This window comes from Xenopus laevis, chromosome 1L, assembly GCF_017654675.1.
Source record: "Xenopus laevis strain J_2021 chromosome 1L, Xenopus_laevis_v10.1, whole genome shotgun sequence".
Lineage (NCBI taxonomy): Eukaryota > Metazoa > Chordata > Amphibia > Anura > Pipidae > Xenopus > Xenopus laevis.
This window is the reverse complement of record NC_054371.1, coordinates 114,085,058-114,113,000: the sequence shown is the minus strand read 5'-3', so window position 1 is coordinate 114,113,000 and position 27,943 is coordinate 114,085,058. Positions and strand designations below refer to the sequence as shown.

Below are 27,943 nucleotides of genomic sequence, written 5' to 3'. Positions count from 1 at the left end.
TTCAAAAATAAGCACCTGCTTTGAGGCCACTGGGAGCAGCATCCAAGGGGTTGGGATCACTGATCTAAGGTATGCTATATTTTAAGTGATAGCGGCACTGCACAAACTGAGTGAGATCACGGCAGCAGTTGAAAAGCTAAGCTTAGGGGTTTTACCCTTACACATTTAAGACCATGAAGTAAATGGCCATAAGGGGTAAAGGATTGCTACAGACATCATTAAAGGGATTTATTCATACATTTCACACTGCGTCTGTCAGGTACCAAAAAAAAGCTGTACAGTGTCTCTTGCAGCTGGTAAAATGCCATTTGGTCATGTATTGTTTGGTCTGTGGGCTTTTTATTTGGATTGGCAACAAAACTGCCTATTTAAATCTAATGGATCATATTTTGTCAAGCTATTTTCTTGCTTACAAAAAAGATTCTACATTTTTCTGGCAGACTGAAAAGGAGACTTGTGCATGGCAATTTCAAAGCTAGGTTTCTGACCTAATACATTCGAGAGTAAAGCTCTTGCTTATGGCACAAGTATTTGATGCATTGGTTTTAAAAGGCATTTTAACACATTATACCCCCGCCCTCTGTATGCGTGCAAACTGACAGGAGTTAATTCATTTTTTACTGTGCACATGGGGCTGATTTTGCCCAGAAGTGTACATTTTTTTCTGTCCATCCTGTGTGCACAGGGATAAGTTGATTCCACTTCTGCAAATGTGCACACATACAGGGCAGATTGTGAGATTTAGAAGCAAGGAGAGAATATAGAAACTTGTCTAATTATATCTTGTAACAACCGCAGACAGCAGGTCAACAAATCAAGTCACTGAGCCAGCAAGGTTTAGGGGCCCTATAACAAAGAACTAAAGAGATCACAATACACTTACTTTTTTACAATTATTGCACATTTGATTCTGTATCATGGTGTTATTACTTTTGTTGTTTTTAGCATGATTGTTTTTCTAATACTGGAAAAAATCTAATGAATCAAGGTTTTAGGGTAAAAGGCACATGCTAAGATTTAGGGAGATTTAGTGGCCCGGCCACAAATCGCCTCTTCTTGGGGCCATTAATCTCCCCGAAAAGCCTTCCCGTCCGCTAGAATCTAAATCGCCGGCAGGATGGCACTCAGAACATTTGAGTGGGAAGGCTTTTCGGGGAGATTAGTCGTCCAAAGAAGAGGCGATTTGTACTTGCCTCATGAGGAAACTTCGAACGATTTTGGCAAACAAATTGCTCCAAGTGCCATCCAGCCAGAAAATTAGATTCTAGCCGGCTGGAAAGCTTTTCAGAGAGATTAGCCGCCCGGGCGACTAAATCTCCCCAAATCTTAGCTTGTGCACTTAGGATAACAAAGTCAATACTATAATGTCCACCGCATCTGCAATTAGTAAAGCTGTGCATAAACATATGCCCTCAAATCCAAATGAGCGAAAGTATAGTTGTGAGAAGTGAGCTAAATTTTCTTCAACATACAGGATAAAAATTGGATAAGGAGTTAACTATTCGATTTACTGCCAACATTGGTTCAAGCTACTGACTCCATGGTTTGGTGTACTTCGTTTTCCACATTTGCCTTCTTTGTCTTAGTTTATTTTTTTCCTGAATAATTCTAGAACATGGGTGTTATTTGTCACACTAGATGATTTAGTTGGACCCCAAAAAGATTTAAAATAGGTGTTCACTTGCTTCAGTGAATTTCAACATATGTCTTCATTCAAAGTTGTATAAGGTCCAAAAAATGCTTTAGCATAAGGGTTACTTTATGATACCTAAGAAACCAAATACACACACGGCTACATCTCTCAAGTGAAGCTGAAATTCCATCCAATTTCAGTGGCATGTAAAAGGTCTCCTTTTGGTGTTCCTTGAAACTGATGATTTTCAAATACTTTTATTTAAGCATGCTTTATAAACAGCAGGTTAATTGTTCACAACAGTGAGTAAAGCCCAACTGTCTTATTTACATAGTAATGTTAGGTCTACGGCACAATTAGCCAGCGGACTTAATAATCAGTAAGTAAAAATGACTACTGTGCAACAGGCCTTAGTGCAAAGAACAATGGTGCACACAGCAAGATCAGTTGTTTGACAAGTCATTAATAGCTCTGCGACGAAGAAAAAAATCACTCCCCACATATTTGAATGGAAACCATTTGGTATAATGGATGCACTTGCAGGCCAAGGTATTGTCACTCAGTGAGGCTGTGGGGTTGTCAATTGCTCCATTGCCCAAAGTGGAAGCAATAACTTGCTAGATATAGTCTGATAAAGAATAGAGATTTTGAAGATACAAGTACCCGGTATGATTTTACTGTGTACACATGTAAAATAAAAAACACAAACGATACAATAAAATTGAATGTTAATGCAATAAAACACCAATAATAAAATATTGCAACATCTGTTTTACTTTTAGATTAAAAAAAATTAAAGGCTTCTGAAATGAAGGCACAACATCTAAAATACAAAATGTTCAAAAACACTTAAAAGATTTTCTAAACGGTATGTGCCTTTGCAACGCCTTTTTAAGAAATAAATAACATATAAGAGTATTTACAAAGGATGCAAAAGGTCAATGGTCTCAAAAAAGGTTAACATTAATAATACAAGCAATGAAACATATCAGGGATTTTCATAATACAATAGTGTTCTCCAAAATGTGGTTTCAATGTTTATTTTGAACAAAGACCCTTTTATATGACCAAATATTTAATACATTTGTTAAGATTGGTCTAAAACAGTTTAGATCGTATGAGAACGGGATTAGGGATTGCACATATCAATTTGAAATCCATATTTACAAGAGCCATAACAGTAAGGCATCTGAACACCCAGCCTCAAGCAGAAATCTTAGGCTATCTACACTTTAGCCCCAGCAGATCACTGATGGGAGTTTCAGCTGGGTTTTAAGACAGAAAACCATTAAGCTGCCAGTAGGATAAATAAGTTGCATCCGAATAAATAAATGAATTTGCCAGCAAATTTTAACATGATGTAGTAGAAAATGGTGCAAACAATTTTTGCAGTGCTACTTAATGCTGCATACCTTGCCAGGGAGACCATCCACCTAAAGGCAAATTAAAATGTAAAATACATTAACATTCTGGACTTTTTTTTCACCCAAAAAAGTATTAAATATGTCTACATATATTTTACAAATTAATCAGAGAAGCAGCTAGCATCCTAACAAGATAGTAAACTCTTTTTCACAATGACATTTAAAACTGTCCCCAAACTTTTATATTCGAGATTTTGCAACTCATTTGTTGAAAAACACTTCCATAACCCATAAACTTTATTAGAAGCCAAATATGTTACCTTATGAGAAGATGCTTTAAAAATACTTACATGGTTTGTGTTCCCTATCAGAGTACAAGCTTTTAAACTCATTTTGCAGCCTTTACTAACAGTGATCATTAGAAGAATCACAGAGCCACTTATAGCAGTTGACTAAGACTCCCACTGGCAACCTGCAGGAATTTTCATCCTGATCAGTAAGAAAGTATGATGAGACCTAGAAATATTAATTGGCTCATTTATTTCCCTGATTCAACCTTTAACCCCAACTGGAAGTTCTATCATAAATATATATACAGTTTTATTTAACCAAAAAGCTATGGAGGAGGAGTCAGGGAGATACCCCTTATGTATTGCATGGGATAATATAACCTCTCTGAAACTGGTACTGGCAGAACCAACATGGTTCCCCCATTTCCAAGAAATGTTTTGAAGGATATATGTTACTTCCACAACTGCCACACTGTACTAGCATAATGGCATTAGATAAAGAAAGCTAACTTCAAAGTGCCACTCCAACCACAGAATTTTAAAATATCAATATTTGAAGCTAAAATGCTTGTAACCAACAAAAGTTTTCTGTGTTCCCTTTATACTACCTTCAGTACTTTTTTGTAGGCTATTGTAAATCATAACAGAACATTAAGAAAGAGATCGTACTGACAAAACTCACCAGCATGACAAATGTATGAAATAGATCAAATGCGTTAATGTAGTACAATATTGTTGTATCATTATAGCATTCATGCAAGAACAAGATTAATAAAAATAAAGTTTTAAAGCACCCATTTAAATACAGAACATTTTCATATGTCAAGCAGATAAAAACAAATGCAGCACTCAAAATTCAATTAAGCCTAAGGGGTCTATTTATGAAAAAGTGTGCAAAGAAATTAAACAAATGGGGAAAACATGCATAGAAATATGTTTTATCTATTTGCAAAAAGGTATAATTTGATAATACCAACAAATTTGAATTTCATTATACTACTTTGGAATACCTGATCAATTTTGCCAATTTAATAACTTGTGAAATACATTTTGCAAAGTCTGCTCCAGACTTGGCAAAATATACTCAAATGAAGTTACACTATAAAAGTCTGGGATCCTCTGGTCAAATTACATGATTGATTTTGTAAGTGTGTTTGTAAACATAACACAAGTAAATAAGCACTATTTAAAAGTGCACAGAAAACTGTTCATATTCTAACAATTTCTCCACCAGTAAAGAACACAGAAATAGCATGCTTCCGCCACATGTACAGTAACCAAAATGAATGCACTGTATTAATGTTTTCTCCACCAAAAAAAAATGGAAGATGCATAATGCAACATATTGAAGGGATGTTCTTATTTTAATAGCAAGTCTCTTTTTAGATTCAGTTTCTTCACACACTGTGGGACATTTAAATTAAAGGATGTGTGCATACATAAACCACTCTTCGCTCAATATTTTGTGCGTCACTGGATGCCTCAATTTTCACAGTATGATAGATCCACCTTGTTATAGTTTATGTCCCACAGTGTGTGAAGAAAGGGAAGCTAAAGAGGCTTGGTAATAGAAACCATGAATAAAATATACCTCAATACCAAAGACAAATTATTTCTATGGAAGACCACAAGAACTGAGTTCAGATGTTATTCTGCACTGGCTGACAGGGTGTCCAAGCTATTGCACAAATAATTTAAGTTTTATTTTTTTTAATCAGGTAGATCCAGCAAAGATAGAAATTGTGAATTATAATCTGCAGAAATAATGCATGTGTTCCCTGTCGAAGTTGTGTTAACACAAATGTGTAAATTGATAAACATGACAGTTTGTAGTCCACTGCTTAGCCCAGAACTACCATGTTATACAGCTCAAAATGCATGCCTGTAGTGCATAAAGGTCTAGCAAATGGGAAGTTTGGCCTTGCCTTCTCCGACTTTTCCAGGAAAAAAAAAGTCACCAGGACAAAATACCTGAGAAAAATGTAATCTTTTCCCAGGGAAACCATGCTAAATTATAGAAAAGATTGGAGAAAATATACTTAGAAGAAGTTAGACCACACAGAAAATTGCCAAATAGATGTCTACATTAGATGCAAAACGTTCTACCTTCGGGAATTACAATTACATTTAACACAGTAAGGAACTGTCTATTTTAAGAAGCAGGTAATTGAAATCATCCTTTAAACATAACCAGTTATATACAGGTGTAGGTGTTGCTATACTTTCACATAACTGTAGAAACACATTTTGTGTGTTGCAAGTATCAGGATAATCGCTATGGCAACATTTGTTCTGAGAGCTTTAGCCTTAAACATTGGGCATTACTTAAAGGAATTGTTCAGTGTAAAAATAAAAACTGGGAAAAAAGATAGGCTGTGCAAAATAAATAATGTTTCTAATATAGTTAGTTAGCCAAAAATGTAATGTATAAAGGCTGGAGTGACTGGGTGTGTAACATAATAGCCAGAATACTACTTCCAGCTGTTCAGCTCTCTTGGTTTACACTGACTGGTTACCAGACAGTAACCAATCAGAGACTTCAAGTCGCTGACTAGCTCATACTAATAACTTTAAAGTTGTAAAGGTTATGTATACTAGTGATTGAGCAAGTGTGAATTCTGCTCCCGTAGTTACTCAATGTTAATTATAATAGTTACAGTAAATGCTGAAACCTATTATATGTAAATATTAAAACTGAAGATTGGCTGTAAAGACAGTATAAAACAAAATGCTTGAAGAGAGCTTGAAATACATTAAGGGACATATTTATCAAGCTGTGTAGAGGAAACCACCAGAGATGTTGCCCATAGCAACCAATATGCAATTACATTTTGAAACAAAAAATGAAGATATGATTGGTTGCTATGGGTAAAATCACCAGTGATTTTTTTCTTAAAATTTTTTTACACCACAATAAATAGGCACCTTAGAGTTATCCAGACATATAATGATTATGGAAAACTATGGACTGCAAACAATAAACTAGGCCACTCCATGTGTAATAAATGAATAACTAAAGTAAAAAGGGCTGACAAAGCTACATTTAAGTCCTTATACAGGTATGGGATCTCTTATGTGGAAACCCGGATTGGTGTTCATTACAGGAAGGCTATCTCCCGTAGCATCCATTTTAAGCAAATAATTCTAATTTGTTTTAAAATTATTTCCTGTTTCTCTGTTGTAATAATAGCAGAGAAAAGGATTCATATAAGTGGCAAAATGTACCCTTATGGTTTTATTTAATAATAAAGTGTTTTTAAGCAGACTTAAGGTGTAATGGAAAAACCCAGGTGCCAAGCATTTCAGATTATAGAGCCCATACCTGTACCTGGCATCTTTCCTTGAGTCTTGATTATTAATCCTTATATAGTTACTATGATCACGGTGCCTGGCAATCAGATAGTAAGCTGAATGATAGGCTGAAAGGCAAGTTGGAGAAAAGAATAAAAATATCTCTACAATGCAGGGTATTCAGGGGCCAGGACTTCATGCAATGAGTCTCCAGTTTCGGATGCTTCCATTACTCACTGAAAATGCTGACAATGAAAAGTTTAGCAAGATATTTGTAGTGGTGTTTGTGTTGCTACAATAAAGTTCAAGGGAAAAACAAATCAAAATTAAATGTAAAAAGAACTCACATTTATTCCAATAGCACAAATTATTTATCATTAAAATGTTAGGACCTCTATTAGCAAGATATTTGAAATGTATATAAAACCTATTAAAAGGAATGAACTCAATGCCCTAGGCAGCAAATTACTTAAAAGAAAGAAAAAAAACAAAACAAAACAAAAAAAAAAAAACAAAACCAAAAGTTGAGCAAAACAAAATCAAATTTAATGATAAATGCAAAAGTAAAACAAACAAAACAAAACACAAAAAAAACAAAAGAAACAAAATCAACATAAACAAAACTGATATTTGGGAAGAGTGTTAGATTTTTTTAAACTAGGAATCAAACTTAATATTTAATTTGAAAATAGGTTCTGCTGTTTTTACTGTTAAAAAAAAAAAACTATATCAAAAACTATATAAAAAAACAAGGCCATAACGGGATGCAAAGGAAAAACTAAGCAATGCTCAAATGTTTAATGAACAAGGAATCTATATTAATCCAAATGATACTTTATATAATAACTGGATGCTTATTTAAATTAATTTACGATGTACCACAAGGCAAACATTACATGCCACATAAAATCAATCAAGAATAGATACATGAATGCTCTACTTGGACTTTAATATAGTATTGGAATAGATTGTGTTATGAACTTTTTGGTCCATCCCGAATATTCTATGGGCTAATGAAAATATAACAAAAAAATAAAGAAGAATTCAAAATTGCAAAAAAAAAAAAAAAAAAAAATAGATTGAGCAGTTATTCTCTCTTAGAAATAGGGTCCCATAAAGGAGCAATAGAATAAACGAAAATATTATTCAGCCAGATTAATCCAATTGTAATATATATAATATTTACAGTTTAAATGATGCTTGTGGAGATCTCATCTTTTGTTCTCCTTTATACATTGTTTTCATTTAGCAGAACCTGAATGAGATGGGGGGGGAAGCTGGCAGAAGGTGTTTTTACTTTGGACTTAATTGGTATTTACAATCCCAACAACCAACAAAATATGGGCAAGGTAGAGTCTAAGCAGTCACATTTCCACACATGCCAACATAAACCTTCATTTAAAACCAAAACATAAATGTATTTTCTTAAAGGAAAAGACAAAGGGTACTTGACTACTTAAGACTAATCACAGTCAGTCATGTCTTACATGGGATTGCACATATAATAAATAGACATGCTGCTATTAATGATCTTCACTTTATGAAGTCTAAAATGATCTATGTTGGCTCTAGGGTAGTTCTAAACTCAATGCTTTAAAGTCTATAAGACAGGGTAAACCATGGAAAAAAAGACATCCTACTTGTATTAAAGGAAAAAAAGAAAAAAAAATCCATTGTCTGGAATAAAGAAAACCTACAGAGCAAGAATTTTTTAAAAAACATCTTCAAGGTTTAAGCATGCTTCAATTTACCATCTGTAGGGCATAATTTAGTCAAAACTATCTATATTTTATTTGTATACTTAAAGTAAATAACTTAATGAACTTAAAATTGGTCTAACACAATGGGGTTTGTCAAACATTTGAACAAGTAAGTTGCATCCCCAGAGTATAAAAAAAAAATTAATTTTGATAAGACAAAACACACTTGAAAATTGGCGCAATGAGTACACGAACAGAAAAAAAAATGGATTCCCCTACCCCAACTTAGCAGATCATAATTTCTCTATTACATACAAAATTTTAAGAGCAAGTTATTTGTGTGACTTGCTGGTTTTGAAGGAAACTTGTAAGGTTTTGTCCCCTAAACGGTAGCCATTAAGACTTGCAATAGCCATTGCTGCTTCTTCATAGTTTGTCATGGTCACAAAACCAAAACCTTTACATTTGTTGGTGTTAAAATCACGAATAACCTTGACATTAGTGACAGCTCCAAAAGGGCCAAACATTTGCCAAAGAATTCCTTCATCAGCATCTTGGCCAAGATTGTAGACAAATATGCACCAACCAGAAGTCGCACTGCTTGCAACATTTACACTAGATATGCTGCTCATGTGATCTACACCCATTGGAGAAAACCTGTCAAAAATGCAGAACAGAAAAAAGAAAAACAGTTAATAAAGCAAATAAATGTTATAAAATATGTAGATCTATACATTTCTAAACAAAGTAAAGGAACAGCTTAGTGTATATATAAAACCGGTTAAATAAGCTGTACAAAATTAAAAAGAAAAAAATTCAGATATAGTTAGCCAAAATAGTAATCTATAAAAGCTGGAGTGAATGAGGTCTAACATAACGGCTAAAAGACAACTTCCTCCTTTGCAGCTCTCTAAGTCTTAGTCATTGACTTTAAGGGGGGGGGGCACATGGGACATAACTGTTCAGTTGGTTTGCTTTTAGAACTTAGAATTTAGGTCAGATTCAAAAGCAAACTAAATGAACAGTTATGTCCCATATGGCCAACCTTAAAGTCAATCATCAGTAACAGACAGGTAACCGGTTAGAGATCTGCAAAGGAGGAAGTACTGTTCTGACTATTATGTTAGACAACTGCTTACTCCAGTCTTTACACATTACATTTTTAGCTAACTATATTGAAAACATTTTTTATATTGTGCTATTTGTCTGCAGACACTCCTGACAAAATTCAAGATGGGAAACTATTGTAAAAACTTGCCTAGATTAATACTACTCTAGAGATGCTGAACCTTTAGGCTGGTTAAGCAAGTTTAATATATACATTTTCAGCCAAATTAATTTTTAAGGTTTAGTTCTCCTTTAAAAATTTACCACTTCCGATTTTATAAAATTATAACTAAAGTTATAATTACAATGCACTTTGCTACTAGAGAGTAATGTGGAAACATGCACCTATGAACTGAAATAGCTGGGAGGGATTCTACAGTAGAAATTATAATTAAATAGTTTGAGAACCAAAATGTATCGGAAAGGCTTTATTGACGAGCAAATGTTTGTCATGTTAACAAGTGACATTTGAAATATTTCACTTTCCCGTCTTCTTGCCAAAGTAAAATATTCTAAAATGAAAGTGGTTTCATATGCATTTGCTTATATCAGATTGCAGAACTTGGTAGAACTAACCAGACACGGTGTTGAGCCCCACGAATATTTACAGTGGGTCTAACCCAATAGAAATGATGTTTGTGAATTAATTGATGCTGTTTTTTTTATGGAGAATGTAATGACCTGCTATTACAAGCAGATGCTTCATTTAAAAGCAAAGTAAGGGTTATTGGTGCACCTCAAAAACAAAGACTTCCTGTAATTTGGAGCACCATTACTTTCTGCTACCAAAAAAAACTTAATTAAAAAAAAACTAAAAAAAAAAAAACAAACCATCATAAAAAAAAAAAAAAAAAAACCATCATCAGGTCCTTAATTGCAATCAACAATATAAACTTTGGCTTTAAAATGCCTACTACAAGTTATGAAATCACACAATATTTTTTTTCTGTTTGGTGATTTTAACATTCTCTTAAAACATTTACAGTACTGTACATATACATGTATATGTAGCTTTGTTTTGTTGCGGTCACTCAATGTGTTGCCATGATATAACTAAGTTTGATCATAGGGAAAATATTACTGCTATGTATATCCGATAAATGACATTTGTAAGACATTTACCATAACAGAGACTGGGGCGTTAATTCACTAAATAGCACAAATAGTATTCATTTGTAAGAGCTCTTTAAGACTGGAGATGCTTTAGTGATTTTGCTTTTTGGTTGGTTTTTATATTTACCGCAACTTACTGGGCATTGAATAAAAGAGGAATACCCTGTATAGTAATAGTCTGCACCCTAACTCAGACATGTGTCAGACGATCATTTCTTAAAAATGATGATATATATATTATATATGTCATATCTAATAAAACTGTCTAGAATTCATTTTTAATAGGTCTACGTGCTAAAGAATATTCAGTTTTTAAATAATCATTCAAATTCACTATTTGTAGGGAGGAAAAAAAGCAAACGTTAATAAATAACACCCCACCCCCAAGGGCTCATACAGATGGGCATTCTCCTATGGTCAATTTTCCTGTGTTCCACCACAGGGGAGCGCAGAACAAAACACAGTTTTTCCTTTTAATGCTGCACTGCCAAAGGCACATCCAAGTGCCGAACGCAGGTGGACAGCAACACACATTGTATGGAAGAACAGCCTGTGTTTCAGTCTATGCTCCACTGCTGTAGAGCAAAACGCCCACCTGTATTAACCCAAAGTGGTTTGACTCCCACCAATTGTGATTAACCTTAAAACACAGGTATTTATTATGGTTGTTCCCGTGTGGTGGATTTTCTGTGCATTCATTGTGAATTAATTGATGCTGTTTTTTTTATGGAGAATGTAATGACCTGCTATTACAAGCAGATGCTTCATTTAAAAGCAAAGTAAGGGTTATTGGTGCACCTCAAAAACAAAGACTTCCTGTAATTTGGAGCACCATTACTTTCTGCTACCAAAAAAAACTTAATTAAAAAAAACAAACCATCATATCCCATTTCTATGTATAGAATTAAACTGATAGCACGTTGTCACAGTGCTTACAGTTCAATCCTGTGTTCAAGACTACTCATGCCACTGAAATATTGTAGGGCTTATTTACCAACATAGGTCCTTAATTGCAATCAACAATATAAACTTTGGCTTTAAAATGCCTACTACAAGTTATGAAATCAAAGAACTCGATTGCTATGGGAAAATGCTATGGTGCAAATAAGCACATATGTATGTTCCAGCCAAAGTATTGGTAGACAATGATCATTCAATTAATTCCCACACTGTTTTGCATGTTCTTCAATTAACAGGCCTGATACAAAAATAGAAGCATAAAGACATTGTGGAAACAGGAGTCTTAACTTCAGCTCATTGTTCCTGAGCTCTTCTCTCTCTCTGACTATGAAGAACTCAAAGAGGTGCCTACTACGCATGCCCGATTGATTTCTATCGGAGCAAACCCCTCAATTACGGCAAACAAATTCTCATTTAAAAGCACAATTGTTACTTCACCTGAACCTTTGTGCCTGGTGATGAACAGGCCCTCCAAATCGTCGAGCTGGGGAATGACAAATCTGGGAAAGGAGGGCCACATTCTTGTTCTGATTTGGATTGGCAGCAAATTTTACTGTAATAGGCTCTGAAGATCCAGGTGGTTTGTGCCCATTGAAACTGGCAATGGCCTCTTCAGCTTCTGATCTTTTATCAAAACGTATAAATGCAACACCCCGGGACAAACCTGAAATAATAAAGAAAGGGTTGTTTTGTGTGTTTTTCTGGTGTCTAGTGAGACACCTCCCTTGTGGTGGATCGCATGAAAGAGTCACTACAGACTAGCACGCATGTTTGAGATTCAGGTTTGAGAGCACCTACGTGCAAGAGTTAACGGATTCCACTGCCTGGTTGTACCCATAAGGTCTGCATTTTAGCATTGTGGCACTGAAAAGTCTGTACAAGGTCCCTTTAAAAAGGTTAAACAAATCTCTCTCGACATAATTGTGTATAGGGTTGGTTTTTAGGTTGGCTGGATTCTTGGTAGCATATTTAATATAACACTATGTGAGACTGAAGATTGTAGACAGCCCGACAAAGGCTTTAACAATAAGCAAGGCCATTATCTTACTAGCAGAACAAGGAAAAAAGAAAATATATGCATTCAACTCTTAATATTTCCGTAACACAAAGGGGCAAATCCACTAAGCGACGAACACTAGCGTTACTTCGCTAGCGTTACTTCGCTAGCGTTTGTCATTTTCGTTACTGCGCAAATTCACTAACGAACGCTGGCGTAGTTTCGCTAGTGTTACTTCGCACCCTTACGCCTGGCGAAGTTTCGCTAGCGACGTAACTACGCAAATTCACTAATGCGTGCAGTGTACTGAACGCTACCTTTTACGCTAGACTTCCTTCACCACCTCAGACCTGGTGAAGCGCAATAGAGTAGATAGGGATTGTTTAAAAAAAAGTCAAAAATTTTTCTAAGTCCCAAAAAACACTGGCGTGTTTTCTACATTATGGGTGAGGCTGAAAAAGATCGAAACATTTTTTGGGGCTCCCCTCCTTCCACCCTACATTTCCTGACTCATGGCAACTTACGTAGACAGTGGGCACATGTGTAGGGCAAAATAAATTTTATATTTGATGATTTGAAGGTTTTCTAGGCATTTGTAATGCTGATACCTATTCCTCCATTGAAATTTGAATTTCGCGCCGTATGCAAATTAGCCTTCGCTAGCGTAACTTTGCTTTACTTAGCGAATCAACGCTAGTGCAACTTCGCAACCTTACGCTACCCCTGAGAGCAACTTCGGATTTTAGTGAATTTGCGAAGCGCTGGCGAAACTACGCCTGGCGAAGTGTGGCGAAGTGCGGCGAAGTTTCGCCTGGCGCAACTACGAATCTTAGTGAATTTGCCCCAAAGAGATCATTTTAAAAGGGAAAGTACATGGACATACAGCTGGCTACACAGTAAACCTGGTATTACCTGTTGCTTGATCAACCAGCACTCGTGAATTGATAATGTGCCCAAATGGTAAAAACATATCTTCTACATCTTTCTGCGTCATTGTCCTTGGGAGCCCACTGATGTACAAATTTGCATCTTTAATGGATTCTGAACTTGGGCGAGCAAAGGAGACCTTTAACAAAACAAAATAATACCAGCATTAACCATTAGAAAATAAAAAAAATGTACAGCCAGGCAAAATTTCAAAGAAACTTTTTTCCAAAAATGCAAATGAACTTTTTTTTTCCCAAATATTGTTGGCTAAGTCAACAAAATTCACAAATGCAGACTAGTCTAAAAAAAAGTTACCTTATTCATGTGATTTGGCAAATTAATTTTTATACTGTACAAGCTTATTTTCAAATCCTACTTCATATTTTATTTACCAGCTCTGTTATGATCAGTCATTTTCTATTTAAAAAAAAACCCAAAAACTTCAATATTATAATTAATTGAGCCTTAACCCTTGCCTGCCAAGCACGTACAGCGTACGTTCTTATGCAGAGGAGCCATTTTCTGCATCGGCAGCTTTAGACGGCTCTGCAAAGTATGCAGCAGTGACAGGCTGTCATGTCAGTCCTGTGATGCAATCAGACCCACGCCTATATTTACATACATTTATACACTCTTAAGCTGGCCATAGACGTAAAGATCCGATCGTTGGAATCCTCGAACTTCCATATCTCCCGACCTGCCACTAACCTTCAGTTTAAATAAAGTAGTAAAAACAGATTAGCCAATGTTCTACCTCTGACAGCAACCATACGAAAGTTTATGTCCGACAAAGCTGGTGACGGTCTCCCACTGAAAATCGTACAATCAGCAACACATGCAGAGATATTATCGGCAGCCGACAGAAATCTTTTAACCTGGCCGATCGTCCGATCTCCATGGGACATAAAATGACGGTACTCTCCACACACGGTCCGAAAATCGTACGATTTGTACGATCGGATCTTTGCGTCTATGGCCAGCTTTACACACACATTTTAGTAAAGATTCCTTTTTCTTTTTTGTATACTTATATACACTCACACAACTTTTAGAAGTGTACACATGTATACACAAGAAACTCAGATTTTTTTTTTTTTTTTTTTTTTAACTTAAAAGTCTACATTGGCCAGCAATTACTCTGTTGGACCAGTTATTTTATTTCATCGATTTGCACAATTTTTATGATTTTATTGCAATTTTTTCCCTGCATTATTGCTCCTTATGTATTAGCATAGCTTTGCCATTTTGGTATGGAAAGGCGTCTTTTCCCTTGTTGAATTAGTCAGTTTTTCTGGAGGTCCTTGTACGTTCGGTGGTCTTACAACACATGATACAAAGTCAGGGGGCTGGTATTTACGCAGCCGAGTTGGCAGGCGTGAAAATTCATATCCACTTATTTCATTTGGGGTATGTAAATATCAAGCACTTTGGTAAATCTATGCATATTGGGCATCAAACTGTTCAGTAGACCTCTGGTGTTCATATTTAGCTTTGTACATAAAACACAGATAAACGCCTCAAATTGCTAAATTTTTTAGCCATGAATGTCATAAAACCTCTACTTTAAGAAAAGCTTTGCAGTTTGATAGTTTGGTGTAGAAAGATGTCTTTACCCATGTTGGATTCGTCAGAATCCGTACTTTCCAAATATGGTTTTCTGGGGGCTCTATTTGCAGCAGATGAATTGGCAGCCAAGAAAATTTTCATTTGGGGTCCGTACATAGCCACACTTTGTTATCTCTATGCATATTGAGCATCAAAGTGTTCAGTAGACCACTGGCGTCCATATTTAAGGTGATCTGTCTTTGTATATTAAAAATTCTGTGATATGAATGTGGCAAATTGCAGGTGAGGTGATTTTTCAAAAATCTCATAAAAATCAACAACTTTAAATTAAGTTTGGCACTTTGGTAATTTACCCATGCTTAATTCTTCAGAATATCTGTGTTTATGAATGTAAAGTTAAGACATCAAATTAGTATGCACAAGGTACATTTTTGGGCCCCTGTATGTCACATACTTAGGTATACCTATACACATTGGGCATCAAACTGTTCAGTGGCCTTTCCTTCATATTTAGCTTGATTTATCTTGGTAGCTAGTGATATGTGGTGGATAAGATGCTTCAAAGGGTAAGCTTTTAGGTGATTTTCAGAAATTTCATCAAAACCAACAAATTTAGGAAGGGTTTGAGGGTTGGTACTTTGAAGTAGAAAGATATTTATCCATTTTGGATTTCGGTGAATGTGTACTTTCCAAAAATATAGGACTTTCTAGGGTTAACACACTATGTGGCAGTAAATGTGTAATTGCAGTAAGTGTGTTGATTTTGCAGTAGCTAGAACAGAAATGATAGCTCATATGGGGTGACTTTCTTGGGCATCAAATTGTTCAGTGAGACCTCATGCCTTCAAACTTAGGGTGATGTATCTTCATATCTAATAATGTGCGAGATAAAATGCTGCAAATGGAAGCCTTGGGGTGATCTTTCAAAAATGTCAGAATGTTTTAGAAAACCCTGTAACTTTAATTGGGTAGTTTGGAGTAGAAATGCAAAATTCAAAAGTAAAAGTAGTAACCTCCGCTGTATGCTGGCAAATGCAAGGAGTTTGTCAGGTAAAATGGGAGACCTAGAATTAATTGCATGCTCTAAAAATTATGATATAATTGGTATCACTGAGACCTGGTGGGATGAAACATGTGACTGGATTGTGAATTTAAATGGTTACACCCTTTTTAGGAGGGACAGAGGGATTAAAAAGGGTGGAGGAGTGTGTTTGTATGTAAAGCCTGAATTAAAGCCATGCGCTAAAGAAATAAAAATAGCTGGCACTGGTGAGGGTGTAGAATCACTCTGGGTAGAGATTTTGACTGGGCAAAAGGTAACAAAAAGAATTATCATTGGTGTATGCTATAAACCACCTCGTATAAGTGTCGAGTATGAAGCCCAGCTACTCTTGCAGATACAAGCGGCTTCACAGCTGGGTCAAGTTGTTGCTATGGGTGACTTCAATTGTCCAGACATTGACTGGGGTAATGGGGTTGCTAAGACAGAAAAAGCTAGTAGGTTTGTAAATATGCTAAATGACAACTTTTTATTCCAGCTCGTTCAAGAACCTACTAGGAATAACTCTCTTTTGGACCTTGTAATAACTAACAATACTGATCTCATCTCTAACATTTGTGTGGGTGAGCATTTAGGGAATAGTGATCATAACATGGTCTCCTTTGAGATTCTGTTGCAGAAGCAATTCTATAAGGGAGTAACTAAAACACTAAATTTCAGACGTGCAAACTTTGACAGTATAAGGGCATCTCTGCAACATATTAAGTGGGAAATGCTTTTCACCAGGGTTAAACACAGAACAAAAATGGGAAGTCTTTAAAATGCTGCTTAATAAATATACTTGTCAGTATATTCCACTTGTAAGCAAGGAACGTCGTTGCAAAGCAAAACCTTTTTGGTTCAATAGAAGCGTTGGTGTTGACGTGGGTAAGAAAAGACGTGCTTTTAAGGCTTTCAAGTTAGCTGGTACAGCCGAAACATTTATAGGGTACAAGGAGGCCAATAAATCATGCAAAGAAGCTATAAGGCAAGCTAAAATTGCTATAGAAAAGGATATTGCAGCAAGCAGTAAAAAAAATCCAAAATTATTTTTTAAATATGTTAATAGTAAAAAAATGAAGCAGGAAGGGGTGGGACCCTTACTATCCGAGGGGGGTCAGCTGGTTGATGAAAACAAAATAAAAGCGCAGATTCTGAACTCCTATTTTTCATCTGTCTACACAAATGAGGAACCAGTAAGTGAAGGTTTCCTTCTTAACAGTCCCAATTCTAGTAATACAACTAATGATGCATGGTTCACACATGAAGAAATTCAAAAGAGACTTGAACATGTTAAGATTAACAAAGGTCCAGGGCCAGATGGTATTCATCCCAGGGTAATTAGCGAGCTTAACTCTGTGATTGCCAAACCTCTTTACTTAATTTTTCAGGATTCATTGAGATCTGGCATAGTGCCGAGAGACTGGCGAATAGCTAATGTGGTGCCTCTATTCAAAAAGGGATCCCGTTCTCAGCCTCAAAACTATAGGCCAGTTAGTCTGACGTCAGAGGTAGGAAAGCTTTTCGAAGGGTCAATAAAGGATAAGATACTGGACTTCATAGCAAATCATAATACTATGAGTTTGTGCCAGTATGGTTTTATGCGTAATAGATCTTGCCAGACTAACTTAATTTCTTTTTACGAGAATGTAAGTAGAGACCTCGATTCTGGGATGGCAGTTGATGTGATTTACTTAGACTTTGCTAAAGCATTTGATACAGTGCCACACAAAAGGTTACTGGTTAAATTAAGGAATGTTGGCCTGGAACATAGTATTTGTACCTGGATAGAGAACTGGCTAAAAGATAGACTACAAAGAGTGGTGGTAAATGGAACATTTTCTAATTGGACCAGTGTTGTTAGTGGAGTACCGCAGGGCTCTGTACTAGGTCCCTTGCTTTTCAACTTGTTTATTAATGACCTGGTGGTGGGCATTGAAAGTACGGTTTCTATTTTTGCAGATGATACTAAATTGTGCAGAACTATAGGTTCCATGCAGGATGCTGCCACTTTGCAAAGTGATTTGTCTAAACTGGAAAACTGGGCAGCAAACTGGAAAATGAGGTTCAATGTTGATAAATGCAAGGTTATGCACTTTGGCAAAAATAATATAAATGCAAGTTATACACTAAATGGCAATGTGTTGGGAGTTTCCTTAAATGAAAAGGATCTAGGAGTCTTTGTAGATAACACATTGTCTAATTCTGGGCAGTGTCATTCTGTGGCTACTAAAGCAAATAAAGTTCTGTCATGCATAAAAAGGGCATTAACTCAAGGGATGAAAACATAATTATGCCTCTTTATAGGTCCCTGGTAAGGCCTCATCTGGAGTATGCAGTTCAGTTTTGGACTCCAGTCCTTAAGAGGGATATAAATGAGCTGGAGAGAGTGCAGAGACGTCCAACTAAATTGGTTAGAGGGACGGAAGACTTAAATTATGAGGGTAGACTGTCAAGGTTGGGGTTGTTTTCTCTGGAAAAAAGGCGCTTGCGAGGAGACGCGATTACACTTTACAAGTACATTAGAGGACATTATAGACAAATGGCAGGGGACCTTTTTACCCATAAAGAGGATCACCGTACCAGAGGCCACCCCTTTAGACTAGAAGAAAAGAACTTTCATTTGAAGCAACGTAGAGGGTTCTTCACAGTCAGGACAGTGAGGTTGTGGAATGCACTGCCGGGTGATGTTGTGATGGCTGATTCAGTTAATGCCTTTAAGAATGGCTTGGATGATTTTTTGGACAGACATAATATCAACGGCTATTGTGATACTAAACTCTATAGTTAGTATAGGTATGGGTATTTAGAATTTAATTAAAAGTAGGGAGGGGTGTGTGTATGGATGCTGGGTTTGCATTTGGAGGGGTTGAACTTGACGGACTTTGTCTTTTTTCAACCCAATTTAACTATGTAACTATGTAACTTCGTTTGGATTCGTCAGAATCTGTTCTTTACAAAAATGTATAGGTCCTAGGGTAAACCTACTTTTAGTGGAAATTTTTGTCCTTAAAATCTGAAATATACAGGTTTTGGAGCAGCAGTTTTACGTTGTTATAAAAAAAAAAAAAAATTTTTTTCCCCTTAAGTATAAAAAATTTTTTTGCCCCATATGTAGACTGTAAATATCCCAATGAAATCTATTTTAATTCCAGATTGTAACTGTAGAAAAGTCCACGGGATGGGTGGGTTTATGTATGACACACAGTAAATTTCAAGATATGCAAGCACAATCTATAGTTTGTATAAGTGGCATCCCACTGAACTGAAAATATGGCAATCTAACAGATTAAAAATGGTCTTTGACAAGTATATTTTGGAATATTTATATGTTTTATTGATGTGTAGTTTAAAAAAAAAATGTGCATGACTTAATATTAGCAATGCCATACAAAATATTCTACTGTAGATGTTTATAAAATCATGGATAGTAGGAAGAGGACTTAAGTTTTATTAAACCCACTAGATATGTTATGACTCAAACTGTGACCCCTTTGTTTTAAATGTTTTCCTTAATCTGACTTTCTGGTCAGTACATTGTATATCCAAAAGCATAACTGACTGACAAACCACGGGGCACACTCAGTAAATGGGGTGTCTGAAAGATAGATGCAGCGTTGCTGGACATATTTATGATCACTGCTATGAGCTGCTGTACATCTGGGATGCTACAGTTATCATCATCATCATTTATTTATGTAGCGCTGTCAAGATACGCAGTGCTTTACTGCAGTTATAGCAAACAGGGAATAAATGGTGGATAACAGACAAGGATTACAGAGTACAAAAGGGTTTACAAACTGAAAAGTTAGGGTACAATTGAGACATTAGGATTGTATAAACACTTTGTCATTTTTGATACAGCAATGATTAATTAAGGTACATCGAATAGGCCTCTTTACACAGTTAGCAAAAACCATAAGGCAAATGTTTGTAGCTCTTCTTTAAACAGATTTGGGAAAACATAAACCACAAATGTAGATTTACCTTTATAGTTTTTGATTGGAGCCTCAGGCCATTAAGAGTGTTTATTGCTCTTTCTGCATCTTTTGCATTAAGGTAATTCACAAAACCATACCCTAAACTGTGCCCTGCAAAAACAAAATGTAATTCTTTATTACTCGCACTTTCAGTTTTAAATTATATATACATTTATTTTTAGATCAATTAATGTGGGAACAGAAAAAAAATGTTTACAGAAAGGCTATAAAAACAAAATACACTAAAATGCAGTCAGTTTTTTTTTTTTAAAAAAAAAAAACAATTGAAAAGCTTTTTTAAAGCTAATTCAAAGTAGCTCACTGACAAAAACTGACACTGTTTTCTAAGTTATAAGCTTAAAGGGGCAGCATACCCATTTTTCAACATTAGTTTAGGGCTCATACTGAACATATTTTTTGCCTATTGTTTCATTATGAAATATAGTTTCTCACACTAAACAGGGCAAAATCTGAGTGAAAATAAAGCCACATTCTACTCCCTGTCTGTATGAGCAAAATCAAAAGAAATCAGCAGTTCACTGAGAATACCTTTGGATAATGAGCTGCTCCTCATCTCAAAGCCTATATATGGGGGAAAGAAGGGGTAAAATTACTGGGAGATGACAAATATTAGGCACCCCCCAGTAAACACCAACCATATACCCCTACTGGGTGCTCCTATTAGCAGAAAACTGCCACAGGCCAGGGTTCTTCTCAGTGAGCACCCCAGAGCTATCCTCCTCCTGCTTCTTCCTTCACGTGGGTGTGTATGGGCAGTAGAGTGAAAAACAAATTTTAACCCAAAAACATTTTTCACTCTACTGCGCATGCACCTGTCTTGGGCATTGAAGAAAGAAGTGGATTGCGGCATTCGGCCACTTTATTAGGTTTACTGTTCCCTATCCCTTAAAATCTCAGACCTGGAATCCACTCTAAGTTCTTTGCAGCTTGGTAAAGCCTTACAACTATGGCCACCCACAGGGGTAGTCATCCTGGTGGATTTCTCACTTCCCAGATTAGCAGTCCCCCATGAGCAGGCACTGAAGCAGGATGTCGCTGAAGCCGAATCAACTGAAGAAGCAGTCTTCGCAGAGGAGAACAAAGAAGACAGCCTGCTTAACTATAAAGGTTAGTTCCACTGAACACCATTTTCAAAAAAACTTATGGGATCTGTGCCACATTGCCAGAAAACATTTAAAGAGAAAGCTGAATGTGGTCAAGCAGTCAGATCCTTGACAGCATTCACTATAGACTTTAAAATTTACAGCATGCAAGTACTTAAAAGGACGAGTAACACTAAAAAAAGTTAAAAAAAAAAACAAAAAACTTTATAGCCCCCTCTAGTACCTCCTCCTTTCAGCACAATGTTCACTATCTTTAATGCTTTATTTAAAAATAATCATAATCAATATCTTCTTCTGGTTTTGTCTCAGAAATAGGGCGATATGGTGAGATGCCCTCAGTTTTATCCTACGTGCTCGCTCCACATCTCCTGACCAGACTTCTTCTTAAGACGGAAGTCAGTTGCTGCGCTGCTGTGGAGGATTTTTCAGCCTGCATGTCTTAAATTTAAGCCCGATTTATTTCTGTGAGTGCTTCGAACAGCGAAGGCAGCACTCAGGTCAGCCATAAGTCTCCTACAGCAGAGCAGCAACTGACTTCCGGCTTAAGAAGAAGTCGGGTCAGGAGATGTGGAGTGCACACGTAGGATAAAGCCGAGGGCATGTCGCCCTATTTCTGAGACAGCACAATCCCAAGAACCTTGCTGCTGCCCTGGGCTATGACTGTGTGCACAGCCCAGGGCAACCGCAAGGGATCCACAGAACCTGCAACTAGGTGTTTGTGTGGAGCTCAGTAGAATACCACACATGGCAGGTGTGGTTTTTGTGAAAAAAATGCTTTGGGTCTGGGGTCTGATGTTAGATAATGATCACTTATGTTTTTAATAAATCCCCACCACAGCCTTTCCTTGTACTTTATACGTGTAACTTTAAAATTATTTAAATTAATTTGCCTTACCCGCAACTTTATCCCGTATAAGCTTTGCAGATTCTACCTCTCCGATACTGCTGAAAAGGCTTCGCAGTTCATCTTGTGTCATGTTCTGAGGCAGGTAGTTCACAATCAGATTGGTCCTACCAATGTCATCCCTGCACACGTCATCCATGTGATCTTCATAACCGTTAGACATCTTATATTACCTGTTAAGATAAATATAGCAAATTTCTAATTATCTTTTAACCAATGTGTGCAAAAAAAAAAAAAAATCAGACTAGAATAGACAACAGTAAATAATGTTTTTGAAAAAGCTAAACCAAATTTGAGAGGGGCAAATCAGTTCAGTTAAAGGACAATAAAAGGCCATTTCACGGGGGTGAATTTGTTAGGCATACTCCACTGAATTTTAACTTGAACCCAGGGCCAATGCTCCTCTTCACAACAAACCGCACTGTCTTTGTTGACTATATTCCCAGTGTTTCCTTGCACTGGGCTGGGCCAACCTTGGGCGAGGGTTTGCCAACTTTACTATACTGCTAATGTTTAAGGCAGAAAGCATACAATGGTTACAATATAATGTCTATTATCTATTTTTGATAGCTCTGCTGACATATATGCATTAGCAGAGAAAAGAATCTACTGCCTTTCTCTATTTGAAATTATGTGCTGAGAGGCATCGGATGAGCCCATCATGCACAAACAGCTCTGATACCATGAATGTCATAATACATTTCTATAATATAGGCTAAACTATTAAAATGTAAAAATACTTGTAACAATGGATTCCCCAAAATTGTATACGCTTCATTAGACTCCTTTACTTTTATTAGGCTGTAAGATAAGAAACAACTCATTGTATAGATAACTTCTCAGTGGACTACTGATTTATTTTAATTGCACTCATATGAACCCAGAATGTTACTTACTTACAATTTCAGATATTTCCTAAATAAAATAATAGGTATAAGTAAGCTTAGCAGAAATCCTATTTATTGGATATATATTGGGGGTACGCTGCCTTTTTAAGAAAGTTCGCCCAAAGGTACCCAACACTTTAAATTGATGTGTGGCATTTTAAACTCTATTTGAATAGTTTTACCTATTCTTTTCAGCATTTAATCAAGGTATGAGACTTGCATATTCTATGCTACAAATCATAAAAGGTAGATAATGCTGGTCAGTTCAAACATGTATTTTTGTAAATTCTATACTTTTCTGGTATAAGATCCATTATCCAGAAAGTTCCAAATTTCTATGCAACAAAAGATTTTTAAACACTGATGGCACACTTTACCCTGATTAGTGCTGATCTCTAAAAGATCACATACAAAATCCAATTTTCAGATCAGTTTCTCAAATCATTTAATGAAAAATATATTTCTCTAAGTGTTTTGATCATATAATTATTTAAACACTGCCATTTTGAATACAGGTATGGGACAGGTTATTCAGAATGCTCAGAAACTTGGGTTTTCTGGATAATAGAGCTTTCCTTAGTTTGGAACGTCATACCCTTAAGTCTACTAGAAAACTATGTAAATATTAAATAAACCCAATAGGCTGGGTTTGCGTCCAATAAGGATTAACTATATCTTCGTATGGACCACATTTAAGGTACTGTTATTATTACAGAGAAAAAGAATATCATTTTATATGGATTATTGGATAAAATTGAATCTATGGGAGCTTTTCTGTAATTCGGAGCATTCTGGATAACTGATCCCATACCTGTACTATAGTCCAACCCTCTTCTAATTCATAAGAACCTTTAACAGCTACTTTTTGTTCAGAAATTGTGGTTCCTGCATATCTTGGAGCTCCAAATTTGGTTTATTACAAGTGAACACTGAATGCAACCACTCTCCTCCATGAATATGTCAAAAGATTATTTTAACGAAAAAATAACCATGTTATTTTATGTTACTACAAATCATGAATTGGGGCACAATGCACCAAAAAACTTGGCCTCTTGTAGTAGCAGAGTGGTACGGGGCTTGTCACGTGAGGAATACTTTTATTTGGATGTAGAAAGGTGCAATTGTTAGGACTTATATGGGCAGATCAATTGGCAGTGCTGATGAGTTCCAAATTACCACACACTGAGCCACTCTATCTGCATCACAAGGTGGTATGCAAAACTTTTTTTTTAGCCATTGTGCGTTTTTCTGCAACAAACGTAACCCCGATTACACATAAGTAACCTTGCAGTAAGGAGTCAGTTTTTATAGCAGGTTTTTCATGTGTTCCCGTCTTCATTAGCAACATTTGTCAATGGAGTCATTGGGTCACGGACAACATCTAAAAAACAAATGCTCCAAGACTATAAATGTATAGTTATTGCTACTTCTTATTACTCGTCTTCCTATTCAGGCCCACTCCTATTCATATTTCAGTCTCTCATTCAAATCAATGCATGGTTGCTAAGGTAATTTGGACCTTTGCAGCCAGCTTCCTGAAATTGCAAATTGGGGATCTGCTGCATAAAAATCTAAATAACAAAAAATGAAAAAAATTGCAAATGGTCTCAGAATTATCACTCTCTACATCATACTAACATCCCACTGACATTACTGTAGGTGGGAAGGAATTTGGAGACTGTTTGTCTGCAGATTTGCGGATTTACCACAAGTAACAAAACGCCCAGTTAGCTATTGCCCTAAGTTTAGTCCAATCTGCACTGTAAAACAAAGATATGTTTTATGACCTGATAGCTCATCTGAATACATTACATATTTTAATTAGTACTAAACTACTACTGTGCAGTACATACTTCACTCAGAACTAGGGTTGCCACCTTTTTTGGAAAAAAATACCGGCCTTCCTGTATATTTTGATTTTTTCCCTATAAATAACATTGGGGTCAAGCATCATTTTTACCGGTCAGAACACCAATGTAACAGTCCTTTAGGGCACTGACTCTTAAAACAAAATCAGAAGTTGCAAGATTCAAGAGATCAGTTACCCTTTCTGATTCAAAGACTGCACTGTTTTAATTTCAAAAATAAATGGAAAGCCAATACCTTGTCTGCTACAAACAGGTGAATCCCAAACGTTATTCAATGGTGCTCACAACACTTCAATGTTCAAACGTTTCGGGACCGCATGGCCCTTCCTCAGTGGTCCATGCGGTCCCGAAACGTTTGTTCTGAGTTGGGTCAGTAAGCACCCTCTATAGTGCATTTTGTATTTAATAACCCGCTGCGTAGCTGTTTCTTCTTTTCTTTTGAAGGCTTTCAGTATATTTAATAAGTGGTGGCCAGATCCGGGACAGCACTGAGTAAGTTATATCTGAAACTTTCCTATACAGGTTAAAGGTACTATTGTTTTTATTTTTCATTTCTGTGCTTTTATCACTGTGTGCTCTCCCAAGATGGTTATGCACAATTTTTTTCTTGTGTACATTCAGGACACAATGGGGTATGGACTGCTACGTTCCTGAGAGATTGTTTAATGAACTGGAATGTCCTGCACACAATTGGTTTGTGTGTGATTGGGCGTGTATAGAATATCAGCGGGCAGGCTTGAAAAAGGGCAAGACGAAGCATTTTTCTGACCCAATTAAACTTATCACCTTTGCAACAAAGGTGATGCGGTGGTATTTTTTCTAGAATGTGTACTTAACTGCTAGTAAAGGTTTCTGGACTGCTTTGCAACCAACTCTATAAGGAGGTTGAAGCACACACAACGACTACCAATTTGCATACACAAATTGACACGCTTGTTTGGTAACCACTGCACAAGTTGGCCATCCTTGTCCACAAATCTGGCTGTTTGTAAAGGACCATATCAATGTGCTGATGCGGTCTCCACTCAATGGAAAGCGGATTCAACAGCATTTCTTGGCCTGTATTTGGCCAGCAGTACACATTTAAAGGGGAGAAAAAGTAAATTTAATCCACATTTTATCCAGTGTAAAACTTACACATGTCAGACACCCTTTGCTTTCTAAAATGAACAAGAGCTAGGTACCTGATACAGGATCACGTTGAGGACTTGTATATTATTTGTGCTTTTTGATAGGGGCAAAAAGCTAGCATTAGCCCCTGTTCAAAGTGATAGGTATCGCTGGAAAATGTGAAGTCCTGAACGTTCCAGTGAGGTGAGTGTCAGTATTAACAGGTGGGAGATTTCTAGCATTTTGTCCCACTTACTTTACAGAAAAGAATAAACAATCTGGCATACTTTCTGTGGAATGTATTCTGAATGTTGTATCTATGGGCAAATTTCACATTTAAGGAGGACCTAAAATAAATAACTGTGCAGTTAAAGTTTAAGGAAAACCAGTCCAATTAAACTGGTTGTTCACCTTTAAAGGAACAGTAACACCAAAAAAATGTAAGTGTTTTAAAGTAATGAAAATATCATGTACTGTTGCCCTGCACTGGTAAAACTGATGTGTTTGCTTCAGAAACACTACTATAGTTCATATAAACAAGCTGCTGTGTAGCAATGGTGGAAATTGAAAAACGGCTATATGGCACAGGTTAACTAATGGATAACAGATAACACCATTAGACAGACAGAGCTTATTTGCTATCTGCTGTGTAACCTGAGCCTTTTCTTCTTTGAATGGCTGCCCCCATTGCTACACAGCAGCTTATTTATATAAACTATAGTAGTGTTTCTTAAGCAAACATCAGTTTTACCAGTGCAGGGCAACACTGCATTATATTTTCATTACTTTAAAACACTTATTTTTTTACATTACTGTTCCTTTAAATTAACTTTTAGTACAATGTAGAGTGATATTCTGATACAATTTGTAATTGGTTCTCATTTTTTATTATTAGTGGTTTGAGTTTTTTGTTCAGCAGCTCTGCGGTTTGGAATTTCAGTTATCTGGTTGCTAGGTTTCAATTTACCCTAGCAACCATGCATTGGTTTGAATAAGAGACTGGAATAGGATTAGGAAAGGACCTGAATAGAAAGACGAGTACTCAAAAGTAGCAATAACAATACATTTGTAGCCTTACAGAGCATATGATTTTAGATAAAGTCAGTGATCCCCATTTAAAAGCAGGAAAGAATCAGAAGAAAACTGCAAATAATTACACTATAAAAATAAATAATGAAGACCAATTGAAAAGTTGCTTAGAATTGGCCATTCTACAACATACTGAAACTTAAATTAAAGGCGAACCACCCCCTTAAGGTTTCTACTTTTGTTGTGGAGAAAATAGAATAAAAAAAAAATTAAGGGCTGAGTGAAAAACAACCACCATTAGTGCCTATTTTTTACAATGTCTTATGGGTTGTAAGGCCAAGTATTCCACCTCCAACAACACAACTTATTTCCAGCGTCTGTTCAAACTGCAAAGGAGCAATGCAACATACAATCCTACCATGCAACTCTATTCTATGAAGGGCACAGACTTGGCACCAAGAACCTTGAAACCAACTATGAGGCGTTGTCATCTATAGCAGTACCAGTGAAAAACTATGCCTCTTGTTCCATCAAACTGTGAGAGCACAACATACAAGAGGAGAAATGCCGGGAAAAAGCAGTCCCCTCAAGGCTTCAACCTCTACGAGTAAGGGATGAATAAAGAATCGTCAGTCGCCACGAAAGCCATCTTTTAATGCCATTAAAAGTGCACTAAGAGAATACTCTCCTAAGAAAAGGCGAACTTCACTGTACGACTGGGCCGCGCTCCCTCCCCCTTATCACTGCTGCAGGGAAGCGTACACTGGAGGCGGGCTGGATTAGGGGCCTACCCTACTACACGCGTTCCCTTCTTTTCTGAGGCGTCTCTCGCTCAGAGCCAAGCCATGTAACTGTCGGACAGCTCTTACCTCTGGGAGCTTCCCGCTCTTTTTACACTACAGAGCGGCACGGTCCGTGGCCCGGTTCGGACGTTCCCAGAACAGCGAGCGGGTTTTTGGCGTCACACGGCCAAAAAAAAAAAAAAAGAAAAAAAAAAGAAACCAACATGGCTGACTCCTCTCGCGCCGGCGCTTGTTCCGCCCACTTCTATTCC

General features: G+C 36.6%; 1 protein-coding gene across 2 annotated transcripts; it reads right to left on the bottom strand.

Annotated features, from left to right (window-relative positions):
* Positions 1–1,874: 1,874 nt before the first annotated feature.
* On the bottom strand, positions 1,875–27,943 carry elavl1.L (ELAV like RNA binding protein 1 L homeolog). 2 transcript variants are annotated; one of them, NM_001090609.1, is given in 7 exon segments: positions 5,578–8,935; positions 11,897–12,122; positions 13,368–13,521; positions 19,975–20,078; positions 20,517–20,549; positions 21,987–22,168; positions 27,759–27,943. In NM_001090609.1, coding segments are annotated over 6 exon segments (1,014 nt in total). In that variant the 5' UTR covers positions 22,159–22,168; positions 27,759–27,943; the 3' UTR covers positions 5,578–8,610.

Coding starts and splice junctions, on each gene's coding strand:
- elavl1.L (XM_018243234.2), bottom strand. CDS start 22,158: ATGTCTAACGGTTATGAAGATCACATGGATGACGTGTGCAGGGATGAC. Junction 20,079..21,986: donor TATACGGGATAAAGTTGCGG/GTAAGGCAAATT, acceptor TTGTTTTTGCAG/GGCACAGTTTAGGGTATGGT. Junction 13,522..19,974: donor TCCAATCAAAAACTATAAAG/GTAAATCTACAT, acceptor GTTTTGTTAAAG/GTCTCCTTTGCTCGCCCAAG.